The sequence below is a fragment of the Sphaeramia orbicularis genome, chromosome 24, assembly GCF_902148855.1.
Source record: "Sphaeramia orbicularis chromosome 24, fSphaOr1.1, whole genome shotgun sequence".
Classification (NCBI taxonomy): Eukaryota; Metazoa; Chordata; class Actinopteri; order Kurtiformes; family Apogonidae; genus Sphaeramia; species Sphaeramia orbicularis.
This window is the reverse complement of record NC_043979.1, coordinates 20,735,618-20,752,212: the sequence shown is the minus strand read 5'-3', so window position 1 is coordinate 20,752,212 and position 16,595 is coordinate 20,735,618. Positions and strand designations below refer to the sequence as shown.

The following is a 16,595-nucleotide window of genomic DNA, read 5'->3' as shown; positions in this document are numbered from 1 at the left end:
ATGGAATGCCTAAAAGCACTATTTTTGGCAGTACAGTGCCATAGACATTAATGTAAGAACTTAAGTGATTTTGGTTATTATCAAGAAAACATTGAAAATGACTTGATATCAGCTCTGAAATTAAACTCTTATGAGCTATTTTTGTTGTTATCATTATATTTGTCCAAACAAATGTACCTTTAGATGTACCAGGAATTAAAATGAACAAGAAATGGAAGAAAACAAATGCTGGTCTAGTACTTTTTTATGCAACTGTTTATCACTGTGTTGTATAGACAGTATCTCAGCGGCACAAGGCTATTAAGAAACATCTTTTTTTAATCACACCAACATTTAAGCAGCGGCTGTTTAGTGTCTTGTAAATCCATACACACCTGACTACAGAGGAGATAAAGGGTGCATTGAACGCGTAAACAAAAAGAGGTGAATGTAAAAAGCCTCGAGTCAGGCTGATTGTGATACGGGGAGAGTCACAGTGGAAGTCAGGACTCCTGCAGTGTTTCCTTTCACAAATGCAGATTGATGAGAGACGAAACACAAAGGCAAAGGCTACCGCTCTCCTGCAACCTTTCACCTCAAACAACAGGATTTTCAATCAAGTTCCTGTGGCGGTGGGGAGATTAAAACAGAGGAAACATTTGTTTTTGATTTGTCACAAAACACATCATCCTGCCTCATAAATCTTAAATAAATTGATCAAATTTCAATAACAAATGAGACTAAGGCATAACAAAGATGTCAGGTGATTAACTCAAAGACACAAAAAGCAGCCAGGGGAGCTTTCACACACACACACACACACACACACACACAGGTAAAAATGTTGCACCTCAAACTGCAACCTGAACTTGCAGCAGCTGTAGATAAAAAGGTGGTATAGCCGGACTGCAAGAATACAACAGAGAAGTGGCTAACGCCCATCTGCTCAAACAGCCCTGACACTTTCTGTTTCCCTCATGATTATATTAAAGCCTGCAATTGGTTGCAAAGAACACCATGCAAATTGTCAGCATTTACATCCTGGTCTGTCTTTTCTCTCTTTGGCAGCTTGTTTTGTTTGCTCTTCTCCTCAAAATCTTGATCCATTGTCATTGTCTAAACTCATGCCTACACATTTCCATGATTCACATGTATAAGTGTACGCATTAATCTAAAAAGAAGGCCGTGTTTTTCTGTTGACCATACAAAATCAAACATTTGAATATAATGTAAACAACACCGCTGTCCTGAGTGTGTGAAACTCAACTCTGTCTGAAAATAACCCAGGATCACCTGTTCAGCTCTCACAGGTGTGAATACCCAGCGCTCCTTGTATTCATGTACTGGTTTCCTTGCACCATTTGGCATCCCAGACTAAACTGAGCCAAATATGTAACAGGGAATGGAGCTAAACTGCCACAGGTTAGAGCTCCGACAATTTGCAAAAGTAATAATTTTGCCATAAATAAGATTCTGTCCACAACCCACAGGGTCAACAGTCTGAGTTCAGATGAAGCAGAAGAACTTCTTCCAGCTGCATCTTGAGAAAGCTTTGGTGCGTCTGTCAGAGAACCTCCTCTTCTTGCTCTTGCGGGCTTTGTTCTTGATGGCAGCAAAAATGGCTGCATCAAACGCTTCCTTTAAGTTCTTTTGCGTAAGTGATGAACACTCAATGTAGTCTGTAGCCCTGATCTTGTCCGCCATGCTCCTGGCCCGGGAGCTTGGCACCGGTGTGACTTTAGAGCGATCCAGGTTGATGAGGACGTTCACGTCCAATAGGAGGTCCGACTGAGTCCCAACAAGGACAATCGGAGAGGACGGGTTATAAGACCGGATCTCTGGAACCCACTTCTTGGTGATGTTGTGAAATGAGTTGGGGTTGACCATGCTGAAGCACAGGAGGAAGACATCTGTGTGAGCGTAGGACAGGGCCCGAATTTCATCAAACTCTTCCTGAATGGAAAATCATGAGAGAAAGCATAGTGTCAGTCACAGCTTTGTACAGACTTGATCCAGGACTGAGTGAAAGAACCTGAGTCACAGCAGCGTCAGAATAACATCATCCATTAACATGACAGGGTGGAAGGATGAAATTCTGTTACTTAATCACACACTGGATGAAGCAATGTGATAACAAAGATCACCTTTATAGGTAATCCTTTTAAACATACATAGAAATCAAACACCCATGAGCACATGTTGTGTACACTGCAAAAAATGATTTCTGAGAAAGTGAAAAAAAGCTTGATTTCTAGAACCTTTGTCTTATTTTTCATCTAAATTGGGAAAAAATCTTGCCAAGAAATGTTTACATAAGAAAAATATTCTTATTTAAAAAAATATGTACATAATTTTTTCATAATAAGATTTTCCAGCTAATATCAATGTGTTTTCATTTCTGGTAAGCACTGTTAGCTAAAATTCTAGCATTTTTGTGTCGTTTTAAGGTCAGTTCATAGACTTCTTTGTGCTTGTTTTAAGAATTCTAGCTATTTTTTTTTTTTGTACCCCATTGGCAGAATTTTTTACTCAATATAAGCCAATTTGACCAGATTTAGGAATATTAGGCTTATTTTTGGCAGGGAATTTTTTGCAGTGTAAATAGTGATATTTGTTGTAGTTGTGTACATATGACAAAATGTTTTTTTTGTTTTTTTGTTTTTTAGAAAAGCCATGAATTTAATGAATAAACTGTAAAAACTGTGTCTAAGAAACCACTCTTACCTGTCCGGCCGTGTCCAGAAGCTGAACTTTGACTGGAGATCCTTCTACTTGGACCTGACCTGTTGGAAATAAGGTAAAAATTTAATCAGGGATTATCATCACAAACATTAATGTACTGACAGAACACACTGGCACAAAACCAAAGCAAATACACAAACTTTTACTGAAACTTCCTTTAATATTTCTACTGTCAACAGAAGATTGAAAATGAGGCTGTAACTATTAGAAGAATATTAATGAAAGTAGTGAATAGAAGTTTTGATCACTCACCAGAGAAGACGTCAAAGCCTGTCTGTTTGTACTCAGTGGGGTATCCATTGGATGTGTAGCTGATGATCATACTGGTCTTTCCTACTGCTCCGTCTCCGACCAACATACAGCTGATCACACCGGGGTCCAGCTCATCCTCCCGGGTCAGCCCACACGCAGAGGGGGCTCGGGACTCGTGGTAGAAGTAATCCATGTGAGGTGGCATGTCGGGCCAAACATTCAACTTCTGATCAGCCCACAGACTCTCCTTCTGTCCTCTGTGTATTGCTCTGTGTGTCGTGTCGTGAGTCAGCTGAGCGATCACTCTGTCTGGGTGGAGGACGGGCTCTCACATTTTCCTGTTCTGAGTGACAGACAACATGTGTGGGTTGGGTATTTACAGAGTCCTGGTGCTCAGACAGGTTGGGATTTGCATAGACACTCCCACTGAGAGAAGGAAAAAAAACTGCTTCAGAGAGAAAAAAAAAAAAAAAGGAAGAATGACAGAATATATTATACAAAAAATGACAACAAAATAATAAAATAATTGAAATTAAAAGGCTGAATAGTGACATCTGAAACACAATAAATAAATAAATAAATAAATAAACAACTTTATTTATATATCAATTTACAATACTGTCAAACATTTAACACATAACACAATACACACAGCACATTGTAATACAGATAAAAAAATAGAATACAATCATAAAATCAGTACATGCACAGAATACATTTTCATCAATACATATACAAAAACAAACCATATAAATAAATAAATAAATACATTTTTTTTTTTTTAAATAAACTTTATTTAAATATCAATTTACAATACTGTCAAACATTTAACATATAACACAATACACACAACACACAGTAATACAGATATAAAAATAGAATACAATCATAAAATCAGTACATGCACAGAATACATTTTCATCAATACATATACAAAAACAAACCATATAAATAAATAAATATATAGACATAAATAGACATAAATAATCTCTTGTCTAAAATTTCATCAAATGTCAGAAGATTTATTAAATAACTTGTCATAGCTATCTAGAAATGTTCTATTCTTTTTATTATTAACAAGGGCTAATGAGTTATAAAGTGAGTTGAATTCAATTTAAAAAATGAGGAAAGGTTGGTTTAGAAGCTGAAAATTTTTGTTTTTGAATGAAATATTTACCCAAGAATATAAAAAAAGATGAACTAAATATTGCAGATATTTGTTCTTATTTTCATAATAACATATAACATCTTTCAGGGAAAAACAGTATGATATGTTAACCCGGGTGAAGATATAAGAACACAAGTCAGACCAAAATTGTTTTGTGACATTACATGAAAAAAAAAACCAAATGGTGTAAAGTTTCATAAGCATGTCCACAAAAAAACACTGGAGTTATCTACATCCTTGAATTTTGAAATGAAAGAGTTGACAGGATATATCTTGTGAAGAATTTTGAAAATAAATAAATAAATAAATAAATAAATAAATACTGTGTTTTCTAACTTTAGACCACAGGTGTCAAACATGCAGGCCGGGGGCCAAATCCGGCCCGCCAATGGGTCCAGTCTAGCCTTTAGGATGAATCTGAGAAAAGCAAAAATTATAATGAAGATATTAACAATCAAGGATGTGAGATAATTTTAGGTCAATTCAATCTGAAGTGGGTCACACCAGTAAAATACAATAACAACAACCTATAAATAATGAAAAACATACATTTTTGTCTTTTTTATGTGTAAAAAAAGTAAAATTACACAAAAATGTTTATATTTACAGACTATCCTTGTACAAAAAATGTGAAAAACCTGAACAAATATGAACAATATGAAATTTCTTAAGAGACGTATGTAGGATTTTACCAGTATTCTGCCTGTTACTAAATATTTTGTGTATTTGTAAATCCACTGTGATCTGTAAGTTGTGATGCATATGTATAAATGATAAACTAACGTGTAATATTGTTAAAATTGCACTTATTTTTCTTAAGAATTTTCAGTTTGTTCATATTTGTTCATGCTATGTTCAAGTACAGTTCATAGATGTAAGCATTTTCATGACGAAATTTTACTTTTTTCACTCAAAAACATAGAGAAAACTTTGGTGTTGACATTATTTATAAGTTCTTAAGCTATTATTTATATCATTTTACTGGTTTGGCCCACTTTAGATCATATTAGGCTGAATGTGGCCCCAGAGCTAAAATGAGTTTGACGCCCCTGCTTTAGACCTATTGTGCCCCCTCGTGCCAAAGAACCCATACTACATCCGTTGTGATCACATGACCCCATGTCACCTGACCGTGCCCACCCTGTGCTGTGAAGTCGGAAGCTAGCATGTGTAAGCCAGCTGTAATATTATGAATGAGTGATATTTAATATATTCGCGTTTCTGTGCTATAATAGTAAAAATGACACTCGGTATATAATGAGGATTTGTTCTGTTTTGAGATACACTCGGTGTGACACACGGCGGCGAGTCTTTTGCAAGTAATCGTTGTGAAAGCTAGCTAGCTAACTGTTTAGCCATGTTGTTTTAGGTGTTACCGTGCACCAGACTTTACCTAAGTGGGGAACTTGTTCATTTATTTCAGCTTTTAGTTTCTGACATAAGGTAAATTCAGCTATGGCTTCAATTCTCGACGAGTACGAGGACTCGCAAAACACCAGGCAAAGTGCGCAGCAGCACAGCCGCCTGTCGTCTACCAACATCGGGATTACACATTCAGGTAAGACAAGTTACCTGAAGATGTGCTGATGGAAAAGACACGCAATACCTTTAAAGCCAGGCTGGATAAACACTGGAGCGATCACCCACTTCGTTAGGAAGACAAAGTGACTGATGTGTATTGAGAGACTAATTTGAGGCGTTTACGTTCCAGCCTTCACGCCGTACTTTATTTAACTGGGAGGCTATTCTTTGAAAATGGTCTTTATTATTATTAACTGCGTGCAAGGATGTGGTTTAAAAATGCAGTAAAGTTATCGTGTACATAATATAGCCATTTTGGTGACGTGGTGCGTTCACTGACGTGTATTTGTTTCCTTAGGTTTTGTGAACGTGCGACTGGAGGAAGAGAAACCGATATTCAACAAACAGCGGATTGATTTTACCCCACCCGAGAAGATAAACCATCTTGCAGTTTGCAGCAATCAGCTTTGCATGAGTTTGGGAAAGGACACCCTGCTGAGGCAAATAACACTTATCATAAGAACTTAAAACTCTGTGTTAATCACTAGTGATTGTGTGGTTTTGATTGGATTATTCTTAGTTAATGGCTTTTACTCACTGTGATTAGTACTCATCTGCTGTTCATTGATGATTATTGAATGCACACAAGGAGTTATGGAAACTGATGCAAAGGTTGTTACCTATTTTCTCTTTGTAGAATTGACCTGGCCAAACCAGATCAACCTAATCAGATTGAATTAGGAAGGAAAGATGACAGTAAAGTGCACAAACTCTTCCTGGATCCAACAGGTAATGTAGACATGTCTGATTTAGATTTTTACAGGGTGGGGAAGCAAAATTTACAATATTTTGAGGCAGGGATTGAAAGACAGTTTATGACCAATTAGTTTGTTGAATGTCATGAGAATTTATTTGCCACAAGAAAATTGACATAATAGAAAATGTTTTTATTCTATGTGTCCTCCTTTCTCAATAACTGCCTTCACACGCTTCCTGAAACTTGCGCAAGTGTTCCTCAAATATTGGGGTGACAACTTCTCCCATTCTTCTTTAATGGTATCTTCCAGACTTTCTCGTAATAGTTTTGCTCATAGTCATTCTCTTCTTTACATTATAAATAGTCTTTATGGACACTCCAACTATTTTTGAAATCTCCTTTGGTGTGACGAGTGCATTCAGCAAATCACACACTCTTTGACGTTTGCTTTCCTGATTACTCATATGGGCAAAAGTTTGTGAAAAGGTATGGATAATAGTGTTAGGTATGATTATGACATCAATATATGTTTGGTTTCAAAACAATTGACGTAGTGCCTGCTGAGAAAAAACAACTAAATGTTCATTGTAAATTTTGCTTCCCCACCTTGTATATGTGGTAAAATACAAATGTTACAGACAGGAGTAACTGGCACCCCAAGCTCACAAACTGTAAGCCTGATTCTATTGCATAATGTACAAGATTGCTGTGGTAATGTCATTGTTATGAGTTATTAACAAAAGGAGCTATATTCTCTATCTGTGTGTTTTCCCATTGCAGGCTCCCATCTTCTGATCAGCCTGACCACGAGTGAGTGTATGTACCTTAACAGGAATACCCAGAAGGTCCGCAGTTTGTCCCGCTGGAGAGGCCACCTCATCGAGAGTGTGGGCTGGAACAAGCTGTTGGGCAATGAAACAAACACAGGGCCCATCCTTGTCGGTACCAGTCAGGGCATCATCTTTGAGGCTGAAATCTCAACAAGCGAAGGCAGCCTGTTCAACACGAATCCAGACCAATACTTCAGACAGGTCAGAGAAAAATGTCTTTTAAGCTATAGAAACCTTTGTATCTCCTTTTGGTCTTTGGGGTGTTATCAGTATAAATTACGTGCTCCATGAAGAGTGTATTTTCTTTTTCAATAAAAGACAGGATTGTAATCACAGGAGTAATTATTTCAGTGTGTAGATGATCTTCTTAATGTAAGTATTTTAACAAAACCCAATTGTTTTGTATAATTGTGATAATGACCTCCACTCACCTTTATAAACACCTGAATGACTATTTCATTGTCATGTTCTACAGTATGAGATTTGTCTGCGCCACATGTAGTAGTGTCATCTTAGGGTAAATCGTTATCTCAAGGTGCTTAGCTTCTGCTGGTATCAGTCATTTGTTTGTGTATTTCAGTTATTTATGCTAATGTCCCAGTTCTGATCTTTGTGTTTACAAGCCTGAAAGGCTAAGAGACATGCCGTGTTTATTTGTGTGTTCCAGTGTACACTATCATAAAACTAGTCTTCCTCTTCATTTAGTTGTCCTATATATGTGTTAATAAATGATGACTTTGTTATAAACTAGGTGAACAAAGTAGCAGTAAAAGACAATTAAATCATTAATATAGTTATTGAATATAAATTAATCATCAACTAAAATTCGAAGATTGTGCCAGCTCTCCTTGTACTAGGATGTGACAGAACTTTGTAATAAATATGTATTACTCAACAAAAGGATCAGATTTTCGTATTTCATCTGGTACATCTTTGTATGTACAGATTAGTCCATGCAGCTGAGACCAGCATATGCTGGTTTTCCCTTTTGCATGAAGTTTATCAATGTCGATCTCTTTTTCTCTGAGGTAGATCCACTACTTAGAGGAGGATGGAAAGCCTACACCAGTCTGCTGCCTGGAAATAGAGCGGGGACTGGAGAACAAATACTTCATCATCGCCACCACCCGCAAGCGTCTTTTCCAGTTTGTGGGTAAGGTGGCCGAGGGATCAGAGCAGCAAGGCTTCAGCTCCATCTTTACCCAGAACCAGGATCTCCTTCCAAGTTTCCAGGAGTTCCCAGTCAACATGGGCTACAGTGAGATCACTTTTTACACCTCAAAGCTTCGTACCTCCCCCAAGGCTTTTGCTTGGATGATGGGTAACGGAGTCCTCTATGGTCAGCTGGATTATGTCAGGCCTGATTCTCTGCTGAGCGATGTGCAGGTACTTAAATGTTTTTAAAAACGCTCATTGATAGAAAACACTTCATTCATCACATTCCTCCATTCAGGCATCAAGTACATACAATGTACATAGAATGCAACACAAAACATATTTGTGACATTACATGACAAAGTAGATTAAGAAGACCAAATGTGTTGGAGTGGTTGCATGGAGCTCCCAGCCAGTGGAAAAGCTAATACATTCTTAGAATGTCTGCAAGAAGAGCCAACTAGGCACCAGCACAAGCACCAGGTTGCTGTTGATGGGAAAAGGGTATATGTTTAGTTGGACTTTTAGTGAACATTTCTAAATGCACAGTTGCTAGGATTGCTACTGCAAAGGAACTGAGAGGTATTGAAGAACTCGGGAGTGAGCATGAGGGTGTCCGTTCAAAATTTGAACAGAATTTTTCATGGAAATTAACCTGTCAGCTGTTTTTAAGGATGTAGTTACCTAAGAGGGTACATTAGTCTGTTCACATATGGCAAATACATAAATGCGTAATATATCAAAGCAAATCTTAAATCCCCCATATTACACGTGATCCAACTGATAATGGGGAGAGAGAGATATATTAGTTGTTGACTTACACAGCTAAAAGTTATGTCTAATAATTATTTGTCTTGTTGCACTAAACAGGTATGGGAGTACACCACAGACATTGACCTCAGTGTCAATAAGCCCATCTCCATTGTGCTGACACAGTTCCACTTCCTGCTGTTGCTCCATGACCGAGTTAAGGCCATCTGCACTCTGAATGGACAGGTGGTCTACGAGGATGTGTTCCCGGATAAATTTGGCTTGCTCAAGAGAATGATCAAAGACCCAGTTGGCGGGTTGGTCTGGATCTATACTGAGCGTGCTGTCTTCCGGTATCACATCCAGCGAGAGGCCAGAGATGTATGGCAGATGTACATGAGCATGAGTAAATTCGATCTGGCCAAAGAATACTGCCGTGACCGACCTGAGTGCATGGACATGGTGCTGGCCAAGGAGGCTGAGCACTGCTTCCAGAATAAGCGATACCTGGAGAGCGCCAAGTGCTATGCATTAACACAGAACTACTTTGAAGAGATAGCTCTCAAATTCATTGAGGCTAAACAAGAGGAAGCCCTGAAGGAGTTCTTGTTGAAGAAATTAAATAATTTGAAACCAAATGAAAGAACACAGATCACCTTGCTGGTTACCTGGCTAACAGAGCTCTACTTAAACCGCCTTGGCCAGCTGGAGAGCGATGGTAACACCATCATCTTCCAAGAGACCCGCGATGAGTTCCGTCAGTTCCTTAACAGCTCCAAGCACAAGGACTGCCTGTTCAACAATCGCAGCACCATCTACGACCTGCTGGCCAGCCACGGCAACGTGGATGACATGGTTTACTTCTCCGTCGTCATGCAGGACTATGAGAGGGTGATATCCCACTACTGCCAACATGACGACTATAGTGCTGCTCTGGATGTGCTCTCAAAGCACTGTGATGAGAAGCTTTTCTACAAATTTTCTCCTGTACTCATGCAGCATATTCCCAAAAAAGTGGTAGATGCCTGGATTCAGATGGGCAAGCGGCTGGACCCAAAGAAGCTCATCCCGGCTCTGATGAACTACAGCCAGATGGGCAGCACCCAGCAGATCAGCGAAACCATCCGGTACATGGAGTTCTGTGTGTATGAGCTGAATGTGACAGAGGAGGCCATCCACAACTATCTGCTCTCGCTTTATGCAAAATATAAGCCGGACTCTCTGCTCAGGTATCTAGAGCAGGCAGGCACACATGCCTCAGAGATCCATTATGATCTGAAGTACGCCCTCAGGCTGTGTGCTGAACATGGCTACCGCCAGGCCTGTGTACTGGTTTATAAGATTATGGAGCTGTATGAAGAAGCAGTGGATCTTGCTTTACAAGTAAGTCACTGTGTTTTGGGTCAGCAATATAAATTAACAGTATGAAATCACAAAATATTGAATGAATATGGCATCCATACTCATGTACTGACATTATGTTTAGACAGATTTTCAACACATTTTGGTAAATGTTAGCATTGTTTTTAATCATCTTTAGGTTGATGTAGACTTGGCCAAGTCATGTGCAGATCTGCCTGAGGATGATGAGGAGCTTAGGAAAAAACTTTGGCTGAAGATTGCCCGACATGTGGTGCAGGAAGAAAAAGATGTGAAGAAAGCCATGAACTGTCTGTCCAGCTGTAACCTCCTCAAGATTGAAGACATCCTGCCCTTCTTCCCAGACTTTGTCACCATTGATCACTTTAAGGTCTGTCTAATTTCCTTTACTAGTTTTTTTTATACTTAATACTGACTAGTCTGGAAAAGTACATTGAACTGAATAGATGTTAAAGATAAAAATGTATGTATGTATGTATGTATAGATCACATAACAATAATGAATCAATAACAAAGTGCTGATCAGTGGAAGAGATGTTATCCATGCAATGGAAGTATAGTTGATAAGCAGTCTCATACTCAATCATAGTCAATTTTCAAGGTTTCTTTGATAACACAAAAGGTTAAATTTGTTTTGCAGTCACAAAATTCAGGGATTACAGAATATTTAAGAAAAGTTATCGCAGCAACAATGTTTCAAGAGGACAAAGCATAGGAATGTTCATAAAAAATAATATTTCACATCAGTTTACTTCATCCTCCTGGTCATTATGGATTTTCAGGAGGCCATCTGCAGCTCCCTGGAAGAATACAACCAGCACATTGAGGAGCTGAAGCAGGAAATGGAGGAGGCCACAGAGAGCGCCAAACGCATCAGAGAAGACATCCAGGAAATGAGGAACAAGTATGGGGTGGTGGATTCTCAGGAAAAGTGTGCTGCTTGTGACTTCCCCCTACTCAACAGGCCCTTCTACCTGTTCCTGTGTGGACACATGTTCCATTACGACTGCTTGTTTCAGGTGCAGACAGTAGCTGTCTTTGCTTTTCTTTGATTCAGTCTCATAAAGACAGCTGATACATTTAATGTCATAGTAACATTCTTTTTCGTCTGCCTTGTAGGAAGTGACCCCTCACCTCTCAGTGTACAAACAGACTCGTCTGGAGGAGCTGCAGAAAAAGCTGGCTGCAGCAACACAGTCCTCGAAGTCCCGGCACCGCCTGGCTCCAAAGGACGATGGAGACTCTTCCAGTCTGGGAAAGGGCACAAGCCGAGAGCAAATAAAATCAGACATCGATGATATCATTGCATCTGAATGTGTGTACTGTGGAGAACTAATAATCAAGTCCATTGACAAGCCTTTCATTGATCCACAGAAATTTGAGGAGGAGAAATCCAGCTGGCTATGAACGACATCACATCTATCTTAATACACTAATACTGGCCACCATATATACTGTATGTTTATAAAACCGCATCTCACATAGGACTGACCTGTTAAGCGAGGACAGATGTTCACCTGATTGCCTGATGGTTGTGCCTACTGCTGAACCATTGTACCAGCTTCAGCTCTTCTCTTCAGAGGTCACTGTTTGTAAAGCTTATTGGAATACATTTAGGTTGTATTGCGTAAGCACCTGGTGAAATCACCTGGACATGAATTGGCATTGTGAGCAGTGATTCAAGAGGATGTAGTGATGTAAAATAATGCCATAGTGTTGTACATGTGCCTGAACCTCCGATTATAATGACAAGAAATGATTTGCAGACTTCATCACTAATCAGTTGGCTGTATTAGGTTTTGCACTTGTTTGGTCCATGAAAACATAACCTGCACTAACACATCATCTGTGTCTCCTTGTTCAGTTAAGCATCTTTGCTTTGCAGCTCTGTGATATCTGATAAACTGTGAAAATCAGCACTTTTATTTGAGATTTTCACTATTTTGTATTGAGCTGTAGCACATTAAAGCTTTTCAGTTCTAATTGTTCTAATTGTTGCTTATGGTGATTATTATATTTTAATAAAGTATGTTACAAATGATACTGAACTGGATAACTGCTTTTCTGGTGGCTGTCTCATTTACAGGCAACTCCTGTGTAACCACCTGCCTCAATACCTGACACTTTAAAGCAAAATTTCAATAATCATATTTAAAACACAACATAATCCAGAAATAATTACCAAATTTTAAAGTTAAAGGTGTGGGTCAAAATAAAAACACACCAAAGGTTTTATAACATCTTAAAGTGCTATGAAATTCAGACCACATGTATTCAGAAAAACTGGAAAATACCAGTGAAATAAACGACATTACTTTTGGAGCAGCATACCTTAAGTCTATGAATGGCTTTTCCCTCTCTTGATGCCAAAATATATTGTGCGATTTTAAAACTGATCTATTAATATTTTATATTATAAGTTTTGCATCATCCAAAAGTGATAAAAGTTTTTCAGTTTGTAAAGAAACTCACGAAACAGGGGAACACGCCTATAACACTGAAGTGTAATTTAACAAATGGAATGCACTTCAGGCTTTTCTTTAGATTCTCTATCATAATTTACACTTAAATCACTGTTTCACTTTATATCAATGCCCTGAAATGTGAAAATACAACCAGAAGTCTTTATTTACAGTACTGTACAGGAAGCCCTTATAGAGTAGTTTCTTTAGCAAGTGTCTTATAGAGTATATATAGGCTACTAACCTTTTTGTCAACCTGGTACTAACCCACTTTTGTGTTGTGCGCTGGTCTGTTTGTTTTTTGTCTTCTTGAGCTGTAAGCTGCTGAATACTTGAATTTCCCCTTGGGATCAATAAAGTATCTATCTATCTATCTATCTATCTATCTATCTATCTATCTATCTATCTATCTATCTATCTATCTATCTATCTATCTATCTATCTATCTATCTATCTATCTATCTATCTATCTATCTATCTATCTGTTTTTGTGTTTGTAAGTATTATGAAATCAGATAAAGTGAAATTTAATTTAAAATTTCTTTATTGCATTCTTTTTTCCCTACATTTTTCCTCTGAGAATAAAACTGCTTTTTTAAGTTTTGTATTTTAAGCATTTCAAACACATAAACACATAGCACTTAAAGTATATAATTAGCAATTGTGACTATTTTTTCCCTATCTATCTATCTATCTATCTATCTATCTATCTATCTATCTATCTATCTATCTATCTATCTATCTATCTATCTATCTATCTATCTATCTATCTATCTATCTATCTATCTATCTATCTATCTATCTATCTAATTTTGAATCTATAGTATTGTAATCCTTACAACTATTTTTTCTTACCATTTGAAGTGATAATGAAAACAACTCTTATATAATAAATTGGCTAAAGTGCACGCATCTTCATATGGATAAAAGTTGTGAATAGTCATAAAACTTGTATCATCAGTCCTTGAAAGGTCATAGAAAAGTTTTGACATTCCTTGTAAGGTCTTCTTGCACTGCAGAGTCACATCATTATTACTGCTAAAAATATAATACCAAAAAAAATCTCCAAAGTATTATTTGTATTTTAGTTTTGTGATTGACACCCATCTCTTTAAATGAAAATATTCTTTATTATAGTCACATTTTCTCCTGTCCTGCCTCACTACCCTAAACGGAGTTCCCTTCGGATGACGTCAGACGTAGCTCGGTAATCTTCGCAGTGAGCAGACACTAATAATCGAGATCGGAAATATATCGATAGATTTATAATCATTCTCCATACGTGTCTCTCTTGGGTATATGTTACAAAAATATTGCTTATCGCACTAATGAGATCAATATGTTGGAATTTTACCCGAGTTTGCTCACCAGAGACAACACGGACGAGTGTGTGTGTATCTGGGATTGATTAACCGGCCTGCTCCTTGCTGTAACCTCGCCATGGCGTCGTGTCTCTGCTCTCTCAGTAACAGAAAGTGGCCGCCTCTCTGCTGTTGCTGCCGACTCAAAGCTCACAGACTCGCTCGGCGCCCCAAACCGCCATTTTGGAGTCAGAGAACCGAGAGTCGGCAGCAGCGACGAGAGAGACGAAAAGGGGGACACGGGGTCGAGGTGAGAGACTCCGTAGTGGTTGTTATGGCGAAGGAGCAATGGGGGAAGATGGCCGGGAGGGAGAAAGAATTAAAACATGGGGATCATTCGTTCACCAGGCAACCGAGTCCCCGCTCGTATCTGCGGCGTGAATACGAGAGGCGCGGGCGGAGGGCCTTGCTGTCGCGACTAACCAGCTAAAGCACTGCTATTTATCCAAAATCATATCTTAATACATTGTTTAGGCTGGGAGGTGGTGGCCTTAAAGAGACAGAGCCGATTTGAATACTTCATATTAATGGTGCGAGAGGACGTCTGTGTCAAAACGCCTCAGTAATTGATAAGCTAACGTTATTGATGAAAAGCTACATTAGGCAAGATAGCCAGCGGATAGTACTTCCAAAACACAGGCTTGTTGTGTAGGAAAACAACTTATATCGGTAGTTGAAATGTTATCTTTTCGTACATAAATCAGTAAGCTGTCATTGTGTGCATACCCGCACCTTGACCCTTTTCTATCCTTGATCTGAGACAGTGCTAGCAATGTACACAGTACAGCGGCTAACGGTCGTTAGCTTCCCATGCTACAGCTAAACGTTTGAATCAAGGTTAGCGTTAGCGGCTGCTGCTAGCTTCGATATGCTAGCTAGCCAATCTTCACCATACGATGGAAGTGAAACGTGATTATGATCCCATAAAAACGATTTTTTTTTTTTAATTTTCCAAGACGTAAACTCTTGCTCCTTGTTACCCTCTCCCATGTGTGGAATCGCTAACCAAAATAAATCAGTTGGTTATTATTAATTACCAAGGACAACTGATAGAAGTTTAGCTACTGTCTTGACACTATCAAAATAATCACATACGAGCCACTAAATAAAATGGTTCGGCTATTGTATTTATACTTAATCAGATTACATATTTAGCAATAGTGCTTAAATCCCACCATCTACATATATTCAGGTCGCCGCTTATATAAACACTTACAATTACATGCATACATATGTTTAGAAGTATGATGCCATAACGCTATGTTTTCACATATAGAGAGGGAACTGAGAAAAAATACACTCGAGACAGAGCTATTTAGTAAATTTGAAATAGTGTATTAATAAAATAAGTACCAACATAAACCAGATCACGTACATTTAAGTCAATAATAAAGATGAAACCATCAATAAATGGACCATGACGTGGAAAAACTCATGACACCAAAAAAAAAAAAAAAATACTAGGTCATTGTTTGTATATCAGTTTGTCACTGTGGGCATCTTCTTTTCTAGAGTAATTCACCTTTGTGTCAGTGGTAGTCTTGGGCCAAGGATAATGACATCCCATTCTGAGAAGGTACGTCCACTGTTCTACTGTGCACAATGAATTGTAGTGTTCCTCCTAATACACACAGCAGCCAGATACTTGGGGTATCTCATCAACAATTTAAACTTCTAGGCTGTTTGAACATCTACGTGGCCCAATTTTAACTAAGCCTAACCTTCTCACCTTTCTACTTTTACCAATCAGTAAGTTGCTAACCTGCGGGGTAGAGGTGTCTGTGCCATATGGCGTCAGGGCAGGGTGGCCGGCTGGAGGTTGGGTCATCAGGGAGCTCTGGCCTGGCCAAACCTCTCTACCTGCAGCGCCTAGAAAGGTCCCTGAAGCTAGACAGCTTCTTGCGACAAACAGCTAACATCTTCAATAAAGACATAACCAGGTACAACTTAAATATGTTCCTCATTCAGGTATAGGATATGTATCCATTGTCAGCTTAAAAGAATGCATATATGGGATGGTGTCAGAGCTGTGTTTTATTTTTTCATATTCCAGTGATGATAGTGATGACAGTGATTGTGCACTGGGGACAGGGCTGTCCCTGGATTCCTCCAATCAACATACAGCATTGACAGTAAAAAGTGAGTCGTGTGAGCAGGGGGATGTGTTGGCAGAGGGTAAGCCCCTCAACGGAGTCCTGCTACAAAGTAAAGGTGAGATACATCCATTGGTCCATTATG

General features: G+C 38.6%; 3 protein-coding genes across 5 annotated transcripts in view; 2 read left to right on the top strand and 1 right to left on the bottom strand.

Annotated features, from left to right (window-relative positions):
* Positions 1 to 319: 319 nt before the first annotated feature.
* On the bottom strand, positions 320 to 3,314 carry rhov (ras homolog family member V). Its single transcript, XM_030129320.1, has 3 exons — positions 2,974 to 3,314; positions 2,704 to 2,762; positions 320 to 1,932 (listed from the first exon to the last, which is right to left on the bottom strand). The coding sequence occupies exons 1-3, from the start codon at positions 3,176 to 3,178 to the stop codon at positions 1,486 to 1,488; spliced, it is 711 nt and encodes a 236-aa protein (XP_029985180.1). The 5' UTR covers positions 3,179 to 3,314; the 3' UTR covers positions 320 to 1,485.
* Positions 3,315 to 5,596: 2,282 nt separating this feature from the next.
* Positions 5,597 to 12,575, top strand: vps18 (VPS18 core subunit of CORVET and HOPS complexes). The gene is made up of 9 exons (XM_030128721.1): positions 5,597 to 5,699; positions 6,021 to 6,162; positions 6,360 to 6,451; positions 7,200 to 7,450; positions 8,282 to 8,635; positions 9,275 to 10,537; positions 10,695 to 10,904; positions 11,317 to 11,553; positions 11,654 to 12,575. The coding sequence occupies exons 1-9, from the start codon at positions 5,597 to 5,599 to the stop codon at positions 11,939 to 11,941; spliced, it is 2,940 nt and encodes a 979-aa protein (XP_029984581.1). The 3' UTR covers positions 11,942 to 12,575.
* Positions 12,576 to 14,422: 1,847 nt separating this feature from the next.
* ino80 (INO80 complex ATPase subunit) overlaps positions 14,423 to 16,595 on the top strand; it is a 46,878-nt gene continuing 44,705 nt past the window's right edge. For all 3 annotated transcript variants that reach the window (XM_030128720.1, XM_030128718.1, XM_030128719.1), the window contains exons 1-4: positions 14,423 to 14,607; positions 15,870 to 15,933; positions 16,108 to 16,297; positions 16,411 to 16,568. In XM_030128720.1, coding sequence (XP_029984580.1) covers positions 16,146 to 16,297; positions 16,411 to 16,568 — 310 coding nt within the window. In that variant the 5' untranslated portion in view covers positions 14,423 to 14,607; positions 15,870 to 15,933; positions 16,108 to 16,145. The remainder of the gene's footprint in view (positions 14,608 to 15,869; positions 15,934 to 16,107; positions 16,298 to 16,410; positions 16,569 to 16,595) is intronic.

What these genes read in the sequence shown, in the direction of transcription:
- rhov (XM_030129320.1), bottom strand. Translation starts at nt 3,178, where the DNA reads ATGCCACCTCACATGGATTACTTCTACCACGAGTCCCGAGCCCCCTCT. An exon ending in AGGCTTTGACGTCTTCTCTG is followed by an intron (nt 2,763 to 2,973) that starts GTGAGTGATCAA and finishes TATTTCCAACAG; the next exon opens with GTCAGGTCCAAGTAGAAGGA. An exon ending in TTCTGGACACGGCCGGACAG is followed by an intron (nt 1,933 to 2,703) that starts GTAAGAGTGGTT and finishes TTTTCCATTCAG; the next exon opens with GAAGAGTTTGATGAAATTCG.
- vps18 (XM_030128721.1), top strand. Translation starts at nt 5,597, where the DNA reads ATGGCTTCAATTCTCGACGAGTACGAGGACTCGCAAAACACCAGGCAA. An exon ending in CAGACCAATACTTCAGACAG is followed by an intron (nt 7,451 to 8,281) that starts GTCAGAGAAAAA and finishes TCTCTGAGGTAG; the next exon opens with ATCCACTACTTAGAGGAGGA. An exon ending in CAGTGGATCTTGCTTTACAA is followed by an intron (nt 10,538 to 10,694) that starts GTAAGTCACTGT and finishes AATCATCTTTAG; the next exon opens with GTTGATGTAGACTTGGCCAA.